This window comes from Lampris incognitus, chromosome 18, assembly GCF_029633865.1.
Source record: "Lampris incognitus isolate fLamInc1 chromosome 18, fLamInc1.hap2, whole genome shotgun sequence".
NCBI classification, from domain to species: Eukaryota; Metazoa; Chordata; class Actinopteri; order Lampriformes; family Lampridae; genus Lampris; species Lampris incognitus.
Genome location: NC_079228.1, coordinates 35415076 through 35431896, shown reverse-complemented (window position 1 = coordinate 35431896; position 16821 = coordinate 35415076). Strand labels below are relative to the sequence as shown.

Sequence of the window (16821 nt, the reverse complement as noted above, 5' to 3'; positions counted from 1 at the left end):
CCAATTACCCCACTCTTCCAAGCGGTATTAACAGTCTTTCACCATGTGGAGTCATCAGCTGCTTCTTTCCACCTGACAGTGAGGAGTTTTCACCAGGGGGACGTAGCACGTGGGAGGATCACACTATTCCCCCAGTTCCCCCCTCCCCCCCGGAACCCGACCGACCAGAGGAGGCACTAGTGCAGCGACCAGGACACACACACCCACATCTGGCTTCCCACTCGCAGACACGGCCAATTGTATCTGTAGGGACGCCCAACCAAGCTGGAGGTAACACGGGGATTCGAACCGGCGATCCCCGTGTTGGTAGGCAACAGAATAGACCACTACACTGCCCGGACGCCAGAGCTACTGTTTCTTAAACCCGTGGTTTTCAAACTGGGGGCCACGGTCCCAGGGGGCACTAGGGGGGGCCTCCACAAATTAGGGGAAAGATGAGGGTAAATGCTAAAAATAATAAAAAAATAAATAAAATAAAAATATTATAATAAAATATAATACGTTTTCATCATAACAAGGTAGGGCACTGTTTTTTAATGTTATGTGTGTGTTACCAGGAACTGTCTGGTGGTCTCAGCCTCGCTGTGTAGTTTTGGCACTGGGCAGGTCAGCAGGTGAACCTGGGTCAGTAGTTGGACATGCTGAGGGACAGAGAGAATCAGTCAGCGCTCCAACCAGGGAAAAGGGGAACAAATGAAACCATCGTCTAAAGACTCGTCATGGAGATCTTAAAGCAGCACTAGTTTTCAGATGTTGAGAGCCATTATGAAAAATGGTGGTGGAGGAGAGAATAAAGTGATGTCAAAATGTTCCTTTCAGCCACCGCCATGCCTTCAATCAGTGACTGTCGATGTGTTCAGGAGACAGACACAGACAGACAGACAGACAGACAGACAGACAGACGTCTCAGCACTGATGCGGCTGAAACGCCACCTTGTCTGTCTGTCTTCACTTGCAGCCCCCAAAGGAAGACACAGTGGGAATAAGAGTTAACCTGCTCGGCTGTCAAATGAGCCATGTTAGCAAAACAGCTCTGTGTGACTGTGTGCTGATGGTATGTGGGGGGGTGTGTTGTCTGACATGGACTTTGTGTCCTGAATGAAGCCCAGCTGCACGTTAAACTGCAACTTGCTTGAGTCACACTTGATGCCTTCAATGCTCAAGGATGCAGAATTATAAATAAACAAAGTGAAGGACTTTAAATTTGGCCAGGTGATCCACTGGCCAGGGACTTCCCATCGCAGAGTCCTGATGTATTCGACTATCGGCCAAATTTTCATGTAAAGGATAACCACTCCCATCTGGCGGCCACACACTAATGTGTTACTACCGTGTAATAACACTGTTATCAGTGTTATTACACGGTAGTAACAGAGGTGCAAAAATGAGACACCATGACAGTCCAGCAGTGTATCCTCTGTACCTGTATCTGTGTGTGTTTGTTGTGTCGCTGACCTGCTGGAGTTGTTGCTGCAGTCTGGCCTTCTGTCCGTGGTCCAGTGTAAGTGTGAAGGGTTCTGGACAGTGTGTGTGCGTGTCTGACCCACGTTTCCTCTGCTGCCGGATCAGAGCCAGCTGCTGTTTCACCGTGCGGAGCTCTAGGATTGGCCGCTCTTCAGCATCAGCCTTATCCAATCTGCTACAAGGTAAGGGGTCAAAGGTCACCACAAAGTGTATGAATGAGTGAACGTGTGCCTGTAGCTGGACTGTCACATCTCTGTTGCTGTTGGGGAATATTATTATTATTATTATTGCTAATAATAAGTTTGTTTTCCTCCTGTTTGTTGATTAATTCATTCTTTAAATCCAGTCATATGTTACAGTTAATCTAATTGTATTTTCCCAGAAAGCTGAATCAGTTCATCTTTCTGTGATTTCCTTACCTGGATTATTGAGCATGCATAAACATTTACTGTATTTTGTTAACTTTTGATTCAGATTGTACAGAATGGGTTATGATCGGTCACGCAACTTTTTCATTGCCAACGAACACCTCCGCCATATTGGAGGACAGCTAGACCTCAGCAGCCACTGTTTACACCCAAGTTCTCATCGCCAGTCTGTGTTTACACACAAGAACGGAATTTTAAGCGAAAATCGGACAAACGCACAGAAATAAAACATCGCAGTTTTGCTCCGCTCTTCGAAAAATAGTTTGCATAATAAATTTTTACAAAGTTCTGGCCTGACGGTGCAAAGGATCAGATTCGAACCACAGAAATTAGCCGTTGTGAAATATTGAACCACGAGAGCTGTTCTGTATGAATCACACCTTGAAACACATTCTGTCCACTCTGACTGTTTAGAAAACGTTTAGCATCACACAGTGAGAGCAACACACCACCCTATGGATTGGAGCCGTTGTCCTCCAACATGGCGGATGTGTTGCCATCGCGTGATATGTGATGTAATATGAGAATAACTCTTTAACTTGACTAATAGGATTATGGTCATTTCTTTAACTTATGTACATATCATGGAGTTCTGCCCAGTAAGGGTGTGTGTGTGTGTGTGTGTGTGTGTGTGTGTGTGTGTGAGAGACTAACATGGTGACATCCTCTTGCACAGTGTGTGCATTGACAGTCTGTGTCTCATCCTGTGGCTCCTCCTCTTCCTCATGACCTTCATCATCCACATCCCGACCAGTGAGGTCTTCCTTTAACTGGTGAATGAACACACACATATATACACACACACACACACATACAAAAATTAAAAGCACTTAGCATAAGGACAAACACTTTCGGCAAACGGAATTCTATGAATGCAACTTAAGGAGAAGGTTCCGGTGAGCAGGAGACTGTAGAACAGATTTTCTCTAAATAAAGGAACATGGCAGTCAACAGCTCTAAACTCACCGCTAAAGTGGTAATATATGTAAGTTAAATGTAAATTTGAACGATAAACTTCCACTTCATTTTGATGATTAAAAACATCATCATCATCGGTGGTCACTCATATGACTGTCCTCCTTCTAGGTCCTTGTGGGTATTCTTGCGGGAGGACGCCTGCGCGTGACAGCTTTTTACATGGAGTGGCTGATGCACCTGCAGCCACCACACGGTCTTTGGCAGGAGGTGGCCAGGGTCCAATGGCATGGAGAACCAAGACGATTGGGGACCGCCCTATGCTACAGCCTTCACCCGCCTTCACTGCCATTGTGACCTGGAGACATCCTCCACCAGTTCCACCATTGAGGTCTTTGTTGGATCACGCTTCATCTGGATCCTCCCCCCTGACCTAGCCGCCTTGGGTGACCCTACCAGGAGCCAAGCTCCAGACGGCGTAGCTCTTGGGATCATTAGTACACGCAAGCTTCTCCACCACGACAAGGTGGCGAACCAGGAGCTTAGAAACATTAACAGACTTGTGTCTTGATGCATGCTCAATAATCCAGGTAAGAAAATCAAAGACGGTTGAACCAGTTCATCTGAACACAATGTGTATTGAGAGAAACGTTTCACCACTCATCTAAGTGACCTCTTCAGTCTCAACTGACTGCAGGTATCCCCACCCTTATAAACAACACAGCAGCATAACGACCGAAACCAACGACCCGTTTCATGTGCAAACACGGGCCTGACCATTAACTACAGTTTCGATGGCCATGTGTACTATTCACAGAGGATTTGGGAATGTTTGCAATCACAGCATTGTAAGATGGAGACAGATGTAATCTTAGACCCCCCCCCCCAATTCAGGGATGGTCGTTCCCTCTTAACATAGATGACTTCTTTGACTCCCTGTTCATACCAGCGTTTCGAAAAAAAGTTTTGCTGGTAAGGTTTCAAGTAGGCATGTACTTGGTTTAGAAGCTGACACGAGCCGAGTCAAAGTATCAAGAGAGATGGTCTCAAAAGCCGTAATAACAGGGATCATCAGTGACTCATTGTATAGATATGAATTTGAGAGGGAACGACCATCCCTGAACCGAGGGGGGGGGGGGGGGCTAAGAAAACATCTGTCACCATCTTACAATGCTGTGATTGCAAACATTCTCAAAACTTCTGTGAAAAGTACACATGGCCACTGAAACTGTAGCCTATATTTACATATGAAACTGGTCGTTGGTTGAACTGATCCAACCTTCTTGATTCCTATGTGTTGTTTTAACATCCAATATGACTGGAAGTGGCCTAACCCTAACACACATCTGATTACAACAAATGATATAACACTACAAGCTATAAAATACTATAAATTCAAGGAATTAGGAGTGAGTGTGTGTGTGTCAGTCTGGTACCAGAAGGTTCTCACCGTCTCAAATAACTCCTCCATCAACTCGTTCACCTCCTTCTCTGGAGGAGAGACAACAGGAGAAAATGACAACAACCCACCAACAAAAAGGTGTGTTTTTATTGTAATACATATATATGTGTGTGTGTGTGTGTGTGTGTGTGTGTGTGTGTGTGTGTGTGTGTACGGACTGGTGATGCGGACAGCCTTGTCATCACGGTAATCCTCCTGGTCCGGCTCATCAATGTCAGCCAGGAAGTTATATTCTGGATCATCTTCGTCATCACACTCTTCTGGTAGAGACCATGAAAGTGACAGAAAGAGAGAGAAACAGAGAGAAAGCACAAATATTAGAGAGGGAGCGAGAGAGAGAGAAAACAGACAGAAATACCACAGGAGAAGAGGAGAGAACGTTTTTCCATGGAAGCGAGAGTCAAGCAGACCCAAGGTGGGAAGAGAGCAGCCATGTTGGACAGTGCGGTGTTTTGCCTCTGCTCAACCAAACATGATGTAATCTGCTCATTTTAACGAACCAACCAATCCCAACACAGAACAGGGAGGCCGTTGTGTTCTCCGTCTCACAGATTAACCGACAGGCGGGCTGAATATGGAGGTAGCAGTATCACCAGAGGAAATCTGGTATAGAATAATCACGTGCTCACACAACATCTATGATGGCGACATTACCAAACAATGCTAGTTTTGTGATAAGGCACTTTTACAATCCTGTACAGGATGGTCACTGATACTAAATGTTCACTGATACTAAACTTTATAACCAAACACGCTATTGTGAAGCTCTGAGGTGTGTCTCAGTGAAACCCAGGGGTTTGCTTTGCTGGTTGGATGTGATGTTTTTAAAGTTGGTCGATGGAATATTTTGATTAAAAGCTAGCGTTAAATTTCAGCGGTGCTTTTAGTGGCCTGCTGCACCCCACCTGACCTGCTGTCTCCTCCATGAAGTTTGAGTTGAGGAAAAACAAAACAAACTAAAAAAAAGAAGAGGGAAGGTGTGAAAGAAGCCTTCTTATAAAGTCGGCTGGTTCCCTCCCGGTCGGTCTGGCATTCACATACTCATCCCCCACTCACCTTCGTTCTCCACGTCTGAGCTCATCAGCCCTCTCAGCCAATTAGTCCAATCCCTGTCCTCGTGGGCGGTGCCTGAGTCGTACATGTCGGGGGTGATGTCGGGGGCCCTAAGCTCCGCCTCCAGCCGGCCCAACGGGACATTCCGTAATGGACGTTTAGAGCGTGTCCGATAGGCCATCATGCCATCGTGTCCTTCATCTGACAGGGGCTGAGAGGGCGACCGAAACAGAGAGAGGAAGTGTCTTGATGCATGCTCAGTACCTGGATTACACCCTAATTATAATATAGTGGAGGAGGAAGAGTCATCTGCATTTTGTGCTTGTATATATGCCAGTGTGTGTGTGTCCCTCATGAGTATCAATGTAAGTGTGTCTAAGTATAATGTGTGTATCCTATGTGTAGTGGTGTGTGTATTGTGTGTGCATGGTGTGTGTTTATTTATGCTATATGTGCAAAGTGGGTTTCATTTTTGTGTGTTGTGTTAGTGTTTGTGTGTGTGTGTGTGTGTGTATACCTGGTAAGGTTCCATACAGACAGCTAGCTCCTCTTCCACAGCATGAAGCTTCTCCAGGAAGGAGCTGTCAGTCACAGCTCTAGGGGCAGGGGCTTGAGGTGTAGGAGGCGGGCCCATTGACACAGACCCCGCTCTTAAACATCTTGACCTATACCGAGAACTCTGGGCAGAGAAAATGTAATATGTAAAAAAATTCACTGAAACAAATCAATAAATAAATCCATTCCCAGACAATAAACACATGTTACAGTTTAAACGAGCCTGACAACTGGCTCTCTCCATCTGGCCACCTAATCGCCCCCCCATGTAACTGGCTCAATGATTCCTCCCTCTCCACCCCAAGCTGATGTGTGGTGAGTGTTCTGGTGCAAAATGGCTGCCGTGCACCACCCAGGTGGTGCTGCACGTGGTGGTGGTTGAAGTGAGTCACCCCCTTCAATGTGAAGCGCTTTAGGTTTTACCTGCCAGGGGCTCCAGCTCTCCTCTTCCTGTCTGAAGATTCTACTGCCCCTTGGAGATGATGCCGTACTCTCTAAGTCACTCTCCTGGAATGTCTACACACACACACACAGAATTCCTCAGATGAGACTGTGTTTTCTGCAATAAAAAGTGAAACCCCTACACTCACTCTACCATGAAAAACAACCTGACTGACTCACATCTTCAGCCGTCTCATCTTCCTCCTCCTCCTCAGGATGGTACTCTTCATCAGAGGAGTCTTCCTCAGCCAGGGGGATATCTACAAACTGTGGAGCCTGGCAAGAGAGACAGACAGATCAGTGTATAGAGAGTAAAGTCGGGATGATGGATCCTGTGTGTTGGTCACCTCCCGGGTTCAGCTGTGTAGTTTCGGAGGAACGAGAACATGACACAGCAAGGCTTGAACAGTGTGTCAGGGTCTGAGATTTACATTCTGTCATGATCAGAATCAGAATCCGAATCAGAAACACTTTGTCATTTCATTTCATGCACTTGCGCACATGAAACGAACATGGTTTGCCCCAGCCCACAGCCGTGCAACACAAAGACAACACACAACCAAAAACTACAAGAACTACAACAACATGTATATCCAAACTAACACATATATGCAAACTAAACAAAAAAAAAATCACTGTCCAGGAGAATTATGTCCATTATGTATCTTATCTCTGAAATGAATTGTGTTATAAACCCCATCTGTGTGATGCAGCATCTGAACGAAGTGAGTAGAAATAGAGTTGACAGAAGGAAGTCTGCTGTAAACTTACTTTGACTTCACTAGACTTCTTGATGGGGGAGATGTTCCATGCCGGGATCACCTGACACACACACACACACACACACACACACACACACACACACACACACACACACACACACACACACAGTGAAGGCCAGACCGCAACATAATTGCAAATGTAATGTACTGTAAAAATACCCGAGAAAGCAAGAGAACTCACCACCCCTTTCTCCACCACCTCCTTGAACTTGGAGCGAGTCATTTTGGGCTCCTGGAAGGAGAACAACAGAGAAATCACTTAGACAGCTGAGAACCATTCACAGATTCTGTGAAAATCAGTTTTAATGTTCCTCAATAGAGATAGGGACAGAGAGGGGGGGGGAGAGAGAGAGAGAGACTCACAAAAGCAGGAACAGCCTCCGTCTCATTGATGGCAGCTTTCATCATGGCTACCACATGCTCATTGGTGATCACTTCCTGTAGGTCAAAGGTCACATGTCTTCACTGATCAGAACCAAACATAAAACTCATTACTAACAAATAACTTAATTTTAGACTTGTGTGTGTGTGTGTGCTGCAGAAATTAGCAACACTGGACTGGTCCTTCCCTTTAAAGCTGCTGATTACCTGTATTAACAGTCTTTCACCACTAGAGGGGAGTAACCAGCCTTTCTTTTGTGCTTTACAGTTGCACTATTATTTGCTTCTATTATTTATTTCTACTAACCATAAGTGCTACTCGTGAAATTAAAGGGCCATTCCGCTATTTTTTTTTAACCTGGGCCCTATTTGGGGTGTAAATGAGAACGCTTTAGCTTGCAGCTGTGAAACAGGCTGTAATGTAATCCTTGGGGGCAATTGCGCTCATCAAAACACATCACTAAAAGTACTTGTCTTGCCACTGACAGGCTCACATTGTTATTATAAGTGTCTGACACCATTATGAAAGGATCCCTACAGAGATAAGACTTTTATTCTTTACATTTCACGTCTTCCGGTCTCTGTTGTAACATCCCCTTGCTGCTGCTACTATTTGTGCATGGGGGGAGGGGGGGGTTACAAAAGAAGTCACGCAGAATCTTATCAGAGCTGACCATTCGTTTGAGGTAGCATAGCCTGAGACACAGAGGAACTGCTAGCAATAACTTATTTCCAAAGTCACAGCTGATTCTACTATTGTTACTTTCGGCTGCTTCCGTTAGGGGGCGCCACAGGAGATCATCCGTTTCAATCTCTTCCTGTTCTCTGCATCTTCCTCTGTCACACCCGTCACCTGCATGTCCTCTCTCACCACATCCATAAACCTCCTCTTTGGCCTTCCTCTTCTCCTCTTCCCTGGCAGCTCCATATTCAGCACCCTTCTCCCAAAATACCCAGCATCTCTCCTCCACACATGTCCCAGCCATCTCAATCTTGTCTCTCTTGCTTCGTCTCCAAACCGTCCAACCTGAGCTGTCCCTGTAATATACTCGTTCCTAATCCTGACCTTCTTCTAGAAATTGGAGAGAGGATGAGGAGAAAGAGAGGCAACAGGCAGAGGAGGGTGAACCAGCTTCTTTGGCTGGCAGTAGTCATCGACCGAAACCGGCAACCAATCGCCGGTTTCATATGCATATTCGCGTTTCATAAACCCATCACCATCATTACACATCAGGTTGTGATCCCAGAAAGCTGAATCAGGTCATCTGGACACAACGTTTAGTGGGAGAAATGTTTCATCACTCAACTAAGTGACTGTGTGGATGTTGTGCAAATGTGCTTCTTATAAGGTTAAGGTTTGTTTCCTTTGATAAGCACATTAAGGAAATCACCAAGACTGCCTTTTTTCCATCTCACCTAACAGCTAAAATTCGGTCTTTCCTGTCCATTGCTGATGCAGAGACTCTAAGACATGCATTTGTTTCATCCAGACTTGACTACTGTAATGTTCTGTTGTCAGGTCTGCCACAAGCTAGTACTAAAAGTCTTCAAATGGTTCAGAATACCGCAGCTAGAATCCTAACTAAAACTAGAAAATTTGACCATATTACACCAATTTTTTCCATGGAAGGCTAAAGAGGAGTTTTATGGATGCGGTGAGGGAGGACAAGCAGGTGGCTAGCGTGACAGAGGAAGATACAGAGGACAGGAAGAGATGCAAACAGATGATCCACTGTGGCAACCCCTAATGGGAGCAGCCAAAAGTAGTAGCAGCTATTTAGACCCCAAATGATGGGAAAATACAGTCATGGTTTAAGAACACCGGAATTACCCTTTAAGTCTACCAGCTCCCCCCATTTTTCTTCCCAACATAGCCAATTACCCCACATCCGGCTTCCCACCCGCAGACACGGCCATTTGTATCTGTAGGGACGCCCGACCAAGCCGGAGGTAACACGTGGATTCGAACCTGTGATCCCCGTGTTGGTAGGCAATGGAATAGACTGCTACGCTACCCAGACCCCCCACGTTTACCAGCTCTTTGACACTTATTAGAGATCAGATTGATTACTGATCATTGCTTCATTAATGCTTCAGTGTGTTTATCCATTTTACCTGGTCATCCAGTATCAGTGCTGCTGGAGTGATAATATAAGTTTTCTCTTAATATTGACAGTACTGAATTCATACAGCTGCTGAAGCTTTTACACATTTTTTCACCACGAAAAAGCAGGATAGACACTATTCTTCCGGGTTTCTCTCTGATGTTGTGCGTTTCACACCACAAAGCGTTCTGGGACCAGACTCACGTGGAGAATGTTCTTTACATTCACAGTGGTCAGGTTGTGCTGTTTGGATTTGGTCTCCAGCGATTGGTCCAGCTGCCTGTCAATCTCCACCTCAACTCCCACCTCCTCCTCACTCTCAGATGCTCCTGTCTCTTCCTCCTCCTGTGGCACCCTCCGCTTTCTGTTCGGCCCCCCCTTCCTCCTGCCTCGCCCCACAGGCTGACTCTCCTCTGAAAGAGAAACAGAGAGAGAGAGAGAGAGAGAGAGAGAGAGAGAGAGAGAGAGAGAGAGAGAGAGAGAGAGAGAGAGAGACCTTTAACCAAGCCTTTAATGGTCCAATTTTTCATTCACATCAAGATAACAATATTAACACAAATACTCATTTACATAGTGAAAAACACAACAATCACCATACACAGTAAAAACAAAAAGATACAGACCTTCCCTTTTTTCAGAAATTAAGAAGAAGCACTTGGTTTTCTACGGTGCACAGCACATCCTCATGTCCCCAAATAGAAAGAAATTCTTTCAAGTTTGAAATCATTTTGAAAAACATGAACTCAATTTTCAGCCAAGCAGCCACTAGACCCCTGAATATAAGTGTAGCATCCGTGGACCTTGTGCCTTTCATTTTGTTTCTTCTGCTAAGCCAAACACTCATTTTTGCCTGACCTATCAGAAAATTAACCAAGGTGACACGTCTGCACTGTGCTGCCATGTACCTCAGAGCAAAGACAAACAGGCTGTCTTCGAGAACCTCTCCTAAACCTCTGAGCCACTGCTGCAGTACAGAGAAAAGAGGGCTCAACCTGGGACATCTGAGCCACAAGTGCTGTAGAGTTTGTCTGTGAATGTTCTCATTGATCCAGGTAATGGTTATCCAAAGGAGTTTAATCAAGTGCAACTGGACTTGGTATAGTATATGCTGTAGAGTTTCTTCATCATTACAGAAACAGCAGTGGCTCCCTGCCCTAGGCTCAATGGGTGCCACATGTCTGCTCGTAGCCACAGCCCCATGTACCACCCTCCACTGTAGATCCGTAGTGCGTTTCTCTATGGGGCCTGGTGCCCACACACTCAACCACCTCGACTCCTGTACGCCGGCCAGTGATGTTCTGTTGAGAACCTTTAGAGTGACTGCATACAAGGCCTTTTGTGATGTACTTAAGAAGTTATGTAGTTCTGGTGTTTTGAAAGACCGAATGGCCCCCTTCACTTCCTCCTGGTCCTCCACTGCTGCACGGATTGACACAGTTTGAAAAACGTGATACGACTGCAGAGGTCAATCAGGCCCTGGTCTCCTTCTAGCGCTGGTAGGAATAGTACAGCAGACTTGGTCCAGTGAAAGTCTCCCCAGAAGAAGTTCATCAGCGTCCTCTGTACTTCCCTTATGAGCGTGTCTGGAGGCTCTACAACTGTAAACCGGTGCCAGAACATCAAGGCAATCAAGCTGTTAACAATCAAGACTCTCCCCCTATAGGACAACTGCGGCTGGATCCAAGTCAATCTAGACAATCGGGCACTGATCTTTTAAATTAAATCCTCCCAGTTTTTGCTCAGAAAGCGGTTACTCCCCAGAAAGATACCTAGGCATTTTATCCCTTCTGTACTCCACTGCAGCCCCGCTGGTAATGTTGGCTTCTCTTTATTGTTCCACTCCCCCAGTAAGACACCGTCAGATTTTGACCAATTGACTTTTGCAGAGGAAGCTTGTTACTATAAGGCCAATTTCTGCTTGAGAATTTTTAGATAGTTTTGAGTTAAGAAAACCATGCCATTGTCAGCGTATGCTGATAAGCTAACTGTATTGGTGATGTTCCCTGAAAAGGTTAGTCCTGAGAGCCCCTGCCTCAGCTGAAATAAAAGAGGTTCAATGGCCAGGGAGTACAGCATTCCAGATAAGGGACAACCCTGTCTTATACCTCTCTGAACATAGACAGGTCGGCTGAGTCCACCTCCTACCTTTAACAGAACACTGGCTCCGGAATACAACAACTTGATCCAATGAATAAATTTATCCCCAAAACCAAAATCTTCGAGTGTTTTAAACAAATAGCAATGATCAACCCTGTCAGAAGCCTTCTCTTGATCTAAAGAAATCAAGCCAATGTCTGGATCACTTTCTGGTTTGATGCCATAAGCTTCCTTTTAGGTGTTGTGGAAGATATTGTCTTGAATCTGAGTAACACTAAGAAGAAGCAACATGATTCAGAGTTATACACTGTCATACATCACACTTGGAAGCTACCAAGTACAAATAACAGAAGATCATGGATGACAGAAGAGTGATAAGAGACAGAATGATGATGGATGATCAAGAAGTGAAAGAATCATTTGTTTTTCATAACTGGTAATCAGTGTTGTGAATGTGAGAGTTTCTCACCCATTGTAATGACTAGACTGGAGTCTGTTGTATCTTCCTCTACCAGGAGGTAACCCTCCTCTTCCTCCTGGATCTCCTTCCCTTCTTCTCCTCCCTCTGAAAGCACCGGCAGGAAGAGCAGTGCATTGTGGGATGTGGTGGGAGGAGCCAGCTGTTCCTTGCTGTCATGCTGTGGGGGTTTGGTGGAAGGTGCAGTTTTGCTTGGGCTGAGTTTGGGCCATTTGCGGACCGAACTCATCATGGAGAACCATAACCTGAGGAGAAGACAGAAAATAAAACAAAGAAAAACTAGAAGAGTGTACTGAGTAGAGTGCAGAACCCCAACAGGCGCATCTCCCCCTCTCCGTTGCTGGCACTTGGTGACAAACCACCCCTTATTTCGTCTGCCGGGAGAGAGGAAAATACGGAGGCTCTGCCTGCGTATCTCCCCTTCTTCGGCGGAAGCGCATGCGCGGGGACGTGCTTCCCGAAAGTGGGGGGGGGGGGTAGTGTAACGTACACAAATAAGTAGACACGTTAGCCCTTGGCTAACGGGTCAAACCCTTTAGTCGACTGGTTAACGTTGTCGCCCGTGGTGCGGGAGATCCGGGGTCGGTCCCCGGCTGCCCCCCTGAGCTGGCCACATTATGGTCATGGTAATTTACATATGAAACTGGTCGTTGGTTTTGGTCGCTATGCCACTGTGTTGTTTATAAGTGTGGGGATACCTGCAGTCAGTAGAGACTGAAGAGGTCACTTAGATGAGTAATGAAACGTTTCTCTTGCAATAAACGTTGTGTGGAGATGAACCGATTCAACTCTCTGTGAAGGAGAGACCACTTGACCACCAAAAAAACAAACAAAAAAACAAAACTTAAAATAAGGTTCTTTTATAATAACAAAGATTTTTGCCAATTTCCAAAACATGTGAAACCTGAAACCATTTCACCCCCGGTTTCTCTCCCCCAATTGTACTTGTACCCCCCTCTTCAGAGCCGTCCCGGTCACTGCTCCACCCCTTCTGCTGATCCGGGGAGGGCTGCAGACTACCACGTCTCCTCCGATACATGTGGAGTCGCCAGCTGCTTCTTTTCACTTGACAGTGGAGTTTCACCAGGGGACACAGCGCGTGGGAGGATCATGCTACCCCCCCCCCCCCAGTTCCCCCTTCGCCCCCTGAACAGGAGAGGAGGCGCCAGTGCAGCGACCAGGACACACCCACATCCCTGATAGCAGACACATTTGGGCTTAATCTGGGGCACTTTTGGTACTTACGGCTCAGTTACGGCACTGGCACCTGTTGTGTGGGCCAGACGTGGCCCAAATGTCATAAACCGAGTCTGGCCCAAATGTAATGAGCCGGTCTTGACTTGGGTTACAGCACACACTATGTGAGCCAGATGTGGGCCATATAAGGTGGACCTGCGGCTGAGTTGAGGCAGCCACACTCACCCTGAGTCAACGCCGTCATCCAAGGCCAAATGTGGTCCGTAAAATAACTGCAGATGTGGGCCATATTTGGGCCAAAGAGTGTTTGCTCTCTGGGATCCGGCTTACCCACAGACACGGCCAATTGTGTCTGTAGTGACGCACGACCAAGCTGGAGATAACGCGGGGATTCGAACCGGCGACCCCCGCGTTGACAGGCAACGGAATAGACCGCTACGCGACCCGGACGCCCGAAACCATTTGACTTTTTACCAGTTTGTCAAACTCTCCCGAGACCACTTCCCAGAGGACCAGAACTGGACTAAGTCCGGTTTTAGTTCATGGGACGTTAAGCCAAGTGATGTCAGACTCACAGGGCGGTTTACATCAGGGGGTTGAGTCTCGCAGTGTTCCGGTGTTTTAACAGTTTTGTAGGCACTCACATCTCAGCTGTTTCCCCTGTGTCACACCACACATGAGACCCACCGGGCCGGGTCCATGCTGGCGGAGCAGAGACCAGGTCCAGGCTTCACGCGTGTCTCAGGCTGCTCCGCAGCCGATGCGCACACACGTTGCGTGCACTCACTGTTTTGCAGTGAAGGGGGGTACAAATGTCCAGCTCTTGTTTTCATGCACGTCAGGTCGCCATTAAAGCTCCCCGTAACCCCGAAACCAAAACGCGTCGCCTGTGCAAGTAACCAAGACCGTCTCAGCGGACCGGCTGGAGTCCGAGAGCAGCCCTGGGCGTCCGGTCCGCATGACAACGCGAATGAATGGCTACTTTCCGTCCGCTCGTCCGCCGTCGGGGCTGACCGGACCGCTGCCGGCCGACAATTCAACGACGAGACGCGTTTTGAAAAAAAACAAAAAAAAACAAACCCACGCCCGCGCTAAGTTTGGCCGCGTCAATTTAACGCGGGGGAGAAGTTTTATTCAGACAAAACTTGAAATTCTCGCCGGGTATTTCGTTAAAAGGTCACGTCACTTACCCGCCACAACGCCGCGGACCGTCTGCCGTTGAAAAAAAAAACTACATTTCCGGGTGGGTAACGCGCACTCTTGTCCGGCGCGTCACGTGAGTGGCGGAAATGACCTCACGTAAATGTGGCGTTCGCGTAGCCAAATAAACAATAATAAACAAATAATAATTTCGGAAAGACGGCGGGCGGAGTTGGAGGCGTTAGAGTTGACGATGCTGAGATTTTCATTGGGAGTGACGGAGGAGGACAGGAGTAGGAAGGAGTATATTAGAGCAGCGTTTCTCAACCGGGGGTCCGCGGACCCCTAGTGGCCCGTGGTGTCATTGCAAGGGGTCCGTGAAAATAAAATATCTTTACAAAAAAGAGCCTATGACATTTATAGAAATAGGATTATTTTACTCAAATGTGAATGAGACCTTTATCTACCTAAACTATAAAGGGTAACAGGACTTTTTTCTCTAATTACATCTGTTTCACAAGTGTAATTTATTGTATTTTAATAAGAAATCTCGCTCCCGTTTGCATTGTTAAAAGTTACTGCATAAAAATTCTGTTGTTACATATATCTGAAAGTTACTGCATAAGAATTCTGTTATGTTAACTATATCTAAGTTACAACTGAAAGCTCTTATTTTTGCCCCAAAGAGTGAATAAATGCTATAATGCAATTTAAAATGCAGTTTCTACTGTTTCTATCAAATTGCAACCCCCCTCCCCCAAGATCAGGTGGAGGGGTCCTCAGGGTAGATCAAAAATAAGCAGGGGGTCCAGGACCCCAAAAAGGTTGAGAACCACTGTATTAGAGGGACAGCTCAGGCTGGAGGGTTTGGAGACAAAGCAAGCGAGGCAGGATTGAGATGGCTTGCACATGTGTGGAGGAGAGATGCTGGGTATACTGGGAGAAGGATGCTGAACATGGAGCTGCCAGGGAAGAGGAGAAGAGGAAGGCCAAAGTGGAGGTTTATGGATGTGGTGAGAGACGCGAGTGGCTGGTGTGACAGTGGACAGGAAGAGATGGAAACGGATGATCCGCTGTGGCGCCCCCTAACGGGAGACAGCTGGAAAGAGGAGAAGAAATCAGCGGATCAAGACGTTAGCTGTTACAACATTTGGGCATTTAACTGTGATTAATTTTGTGGATAAATCGACGAATCCTTTGCGACCGGGTTCGGGGACATCTGGCAGACAGCGGCGTTGTTTTCGGATGAGAAGTATTTTTCTTCGTTCCTCTAAAATGTGTAAACCTGTAGCGCCGGCGTTTTGTCGCCCTCTTCTGGCAGGGAGAGTAATTACTTCTCTTCGTTCAGCGCTCTCCATCGAGAAAAAAGTAATGGTTATCCTTGTTTGTTCTCGCCGTCGATCACTTTCTCTCTTTTTTTTATTATTTACTACAATCCGCAGTTTCATTTAGCAGACGCTTTTAGCTAAGCAACGTACATGCGAGAGCTGACACAACAGGGCCACAAAGCCAAGTCTGAGACAGGATGCAGGTGCACAGAGGCAATGCATAGAAGGCATAGAAAGACTTTTTTCCTCTTCGGTTCCTCTGAAGCCCCAGAAACTGTGCTAGGACGCTTCTTAGGGTTTTTTTTAAAACCTGGTAGAATAAATCCATTAACATTGGTGATATGGGAGAACAGGATGGAGAACCATTGTATACATTGTTTCCTTCTTTGACCACAGGTGAACATTCGTACCGACACTTGAAGGGTGCTCTGAAGCCTCCTTGAGGGCAAGTCAGCTGTGACAAATGGATGATTAAGTATTTTCACAGTAAATGTATTTTTGGACTATAACACATCCTGCACATCCTTGATAGGGAGGAACGCTGGTTTGAACGGGGAGTCAAAGAGGCCACCTGTGTGAAGAGGGAACGACCATCCCTGAACCGAGGGGGGGGGGGCCCCAAGAGTACATCTGCCACCATCTTACAATGCTGTGACTGCAAACATTCCCAAATCCTCTGTGCATAGTACACGTGGCCATTGTAACGCTACACAGTGATCACACCCATATTTGCATATGAAACTGATGTTGTGTTTGGTCGTTATACCACTGTACTGTTTATAAGGGTGGGGATACCTGCAGCCAGTTGAGACTGAAGATGCCACTTAGATGAGTGATGAAACGTATCTGTCAATAACCGTGTCCAGATGAACCGATTCAACTTTCTGTGGTTTGGACTGCGACATATTCAAACACCTTTTGGCCACAGACCAACGCTGCAGTAACACCGTGAAAGCATCTGCTGAACTCATTTAACAAGGAAAACAATTCGTTTT

The 16821-nt window shown here is 46.4% G+C and overlaps 1 protein-coding gene across 1 annotated transcript in view; it reads right to left on the bottom strand.

Annotated features, from left to right (window-relative positions):
* gon4la (gon-4 like a) overlaps window positions 1-14561 on the bottom strand; it is a 32568-nt gene extending 18007 nt beyond the window's left edge. Inside the window, exons 1-15 of the mRNA XM_056298046.1 lie at window positions 14549-14561; window positions 12153-12406; window positions 9791-9999; window positions 7464-7538; window positions 7282-7332; window positions 7090-7140; window positions 6499-6594; window positions 6301-6393; window positions 5840-6001; window positions 5326-5533; window positions 4428-4529; window positions 4258-4298; window positions 2547-2662; window positions 1456-1639; window positions 555-641 (exon numbers count right to left, since the gene is read on the bottom strand). Of these exons, the coding sequence (XP_056154021.1) occupies window positions 555-641; window positions 1456-1639; window positions 2547-2662; window positions 4258-4298; window positions 4428-4529; window positions 5326-5533; window positions 5840-6001; window positions 6301-6393; window positions 6499-6594; window positions 7090-7140; window positions 7282-7332; window positions 7464-7538; window positions 9791-9999; window positions 12153-12393 (1716 nt within the window). The 5' untranslated portion in view covers window positions 12394-12406; window positions 14549-14561. The remainder of the gene's footprint in view (window positions 1-554; window positions 642-1455; window positions 1640-2546; window positions 2663-4257; window positions 4299-4427; window positions 4530-5325; window positions 5534-5839; window positions 6002-6300; window positions 6394-6498; window positions 6595-7089; window positions 7141-7281; window positions 7333-7463; window positions 7539-9790; window positions 10000-12152; window positions 12407-14548) is intronic.
* Between the last annotated feature and the right edge of the window lie 2260 nt (window positions 14562-16821).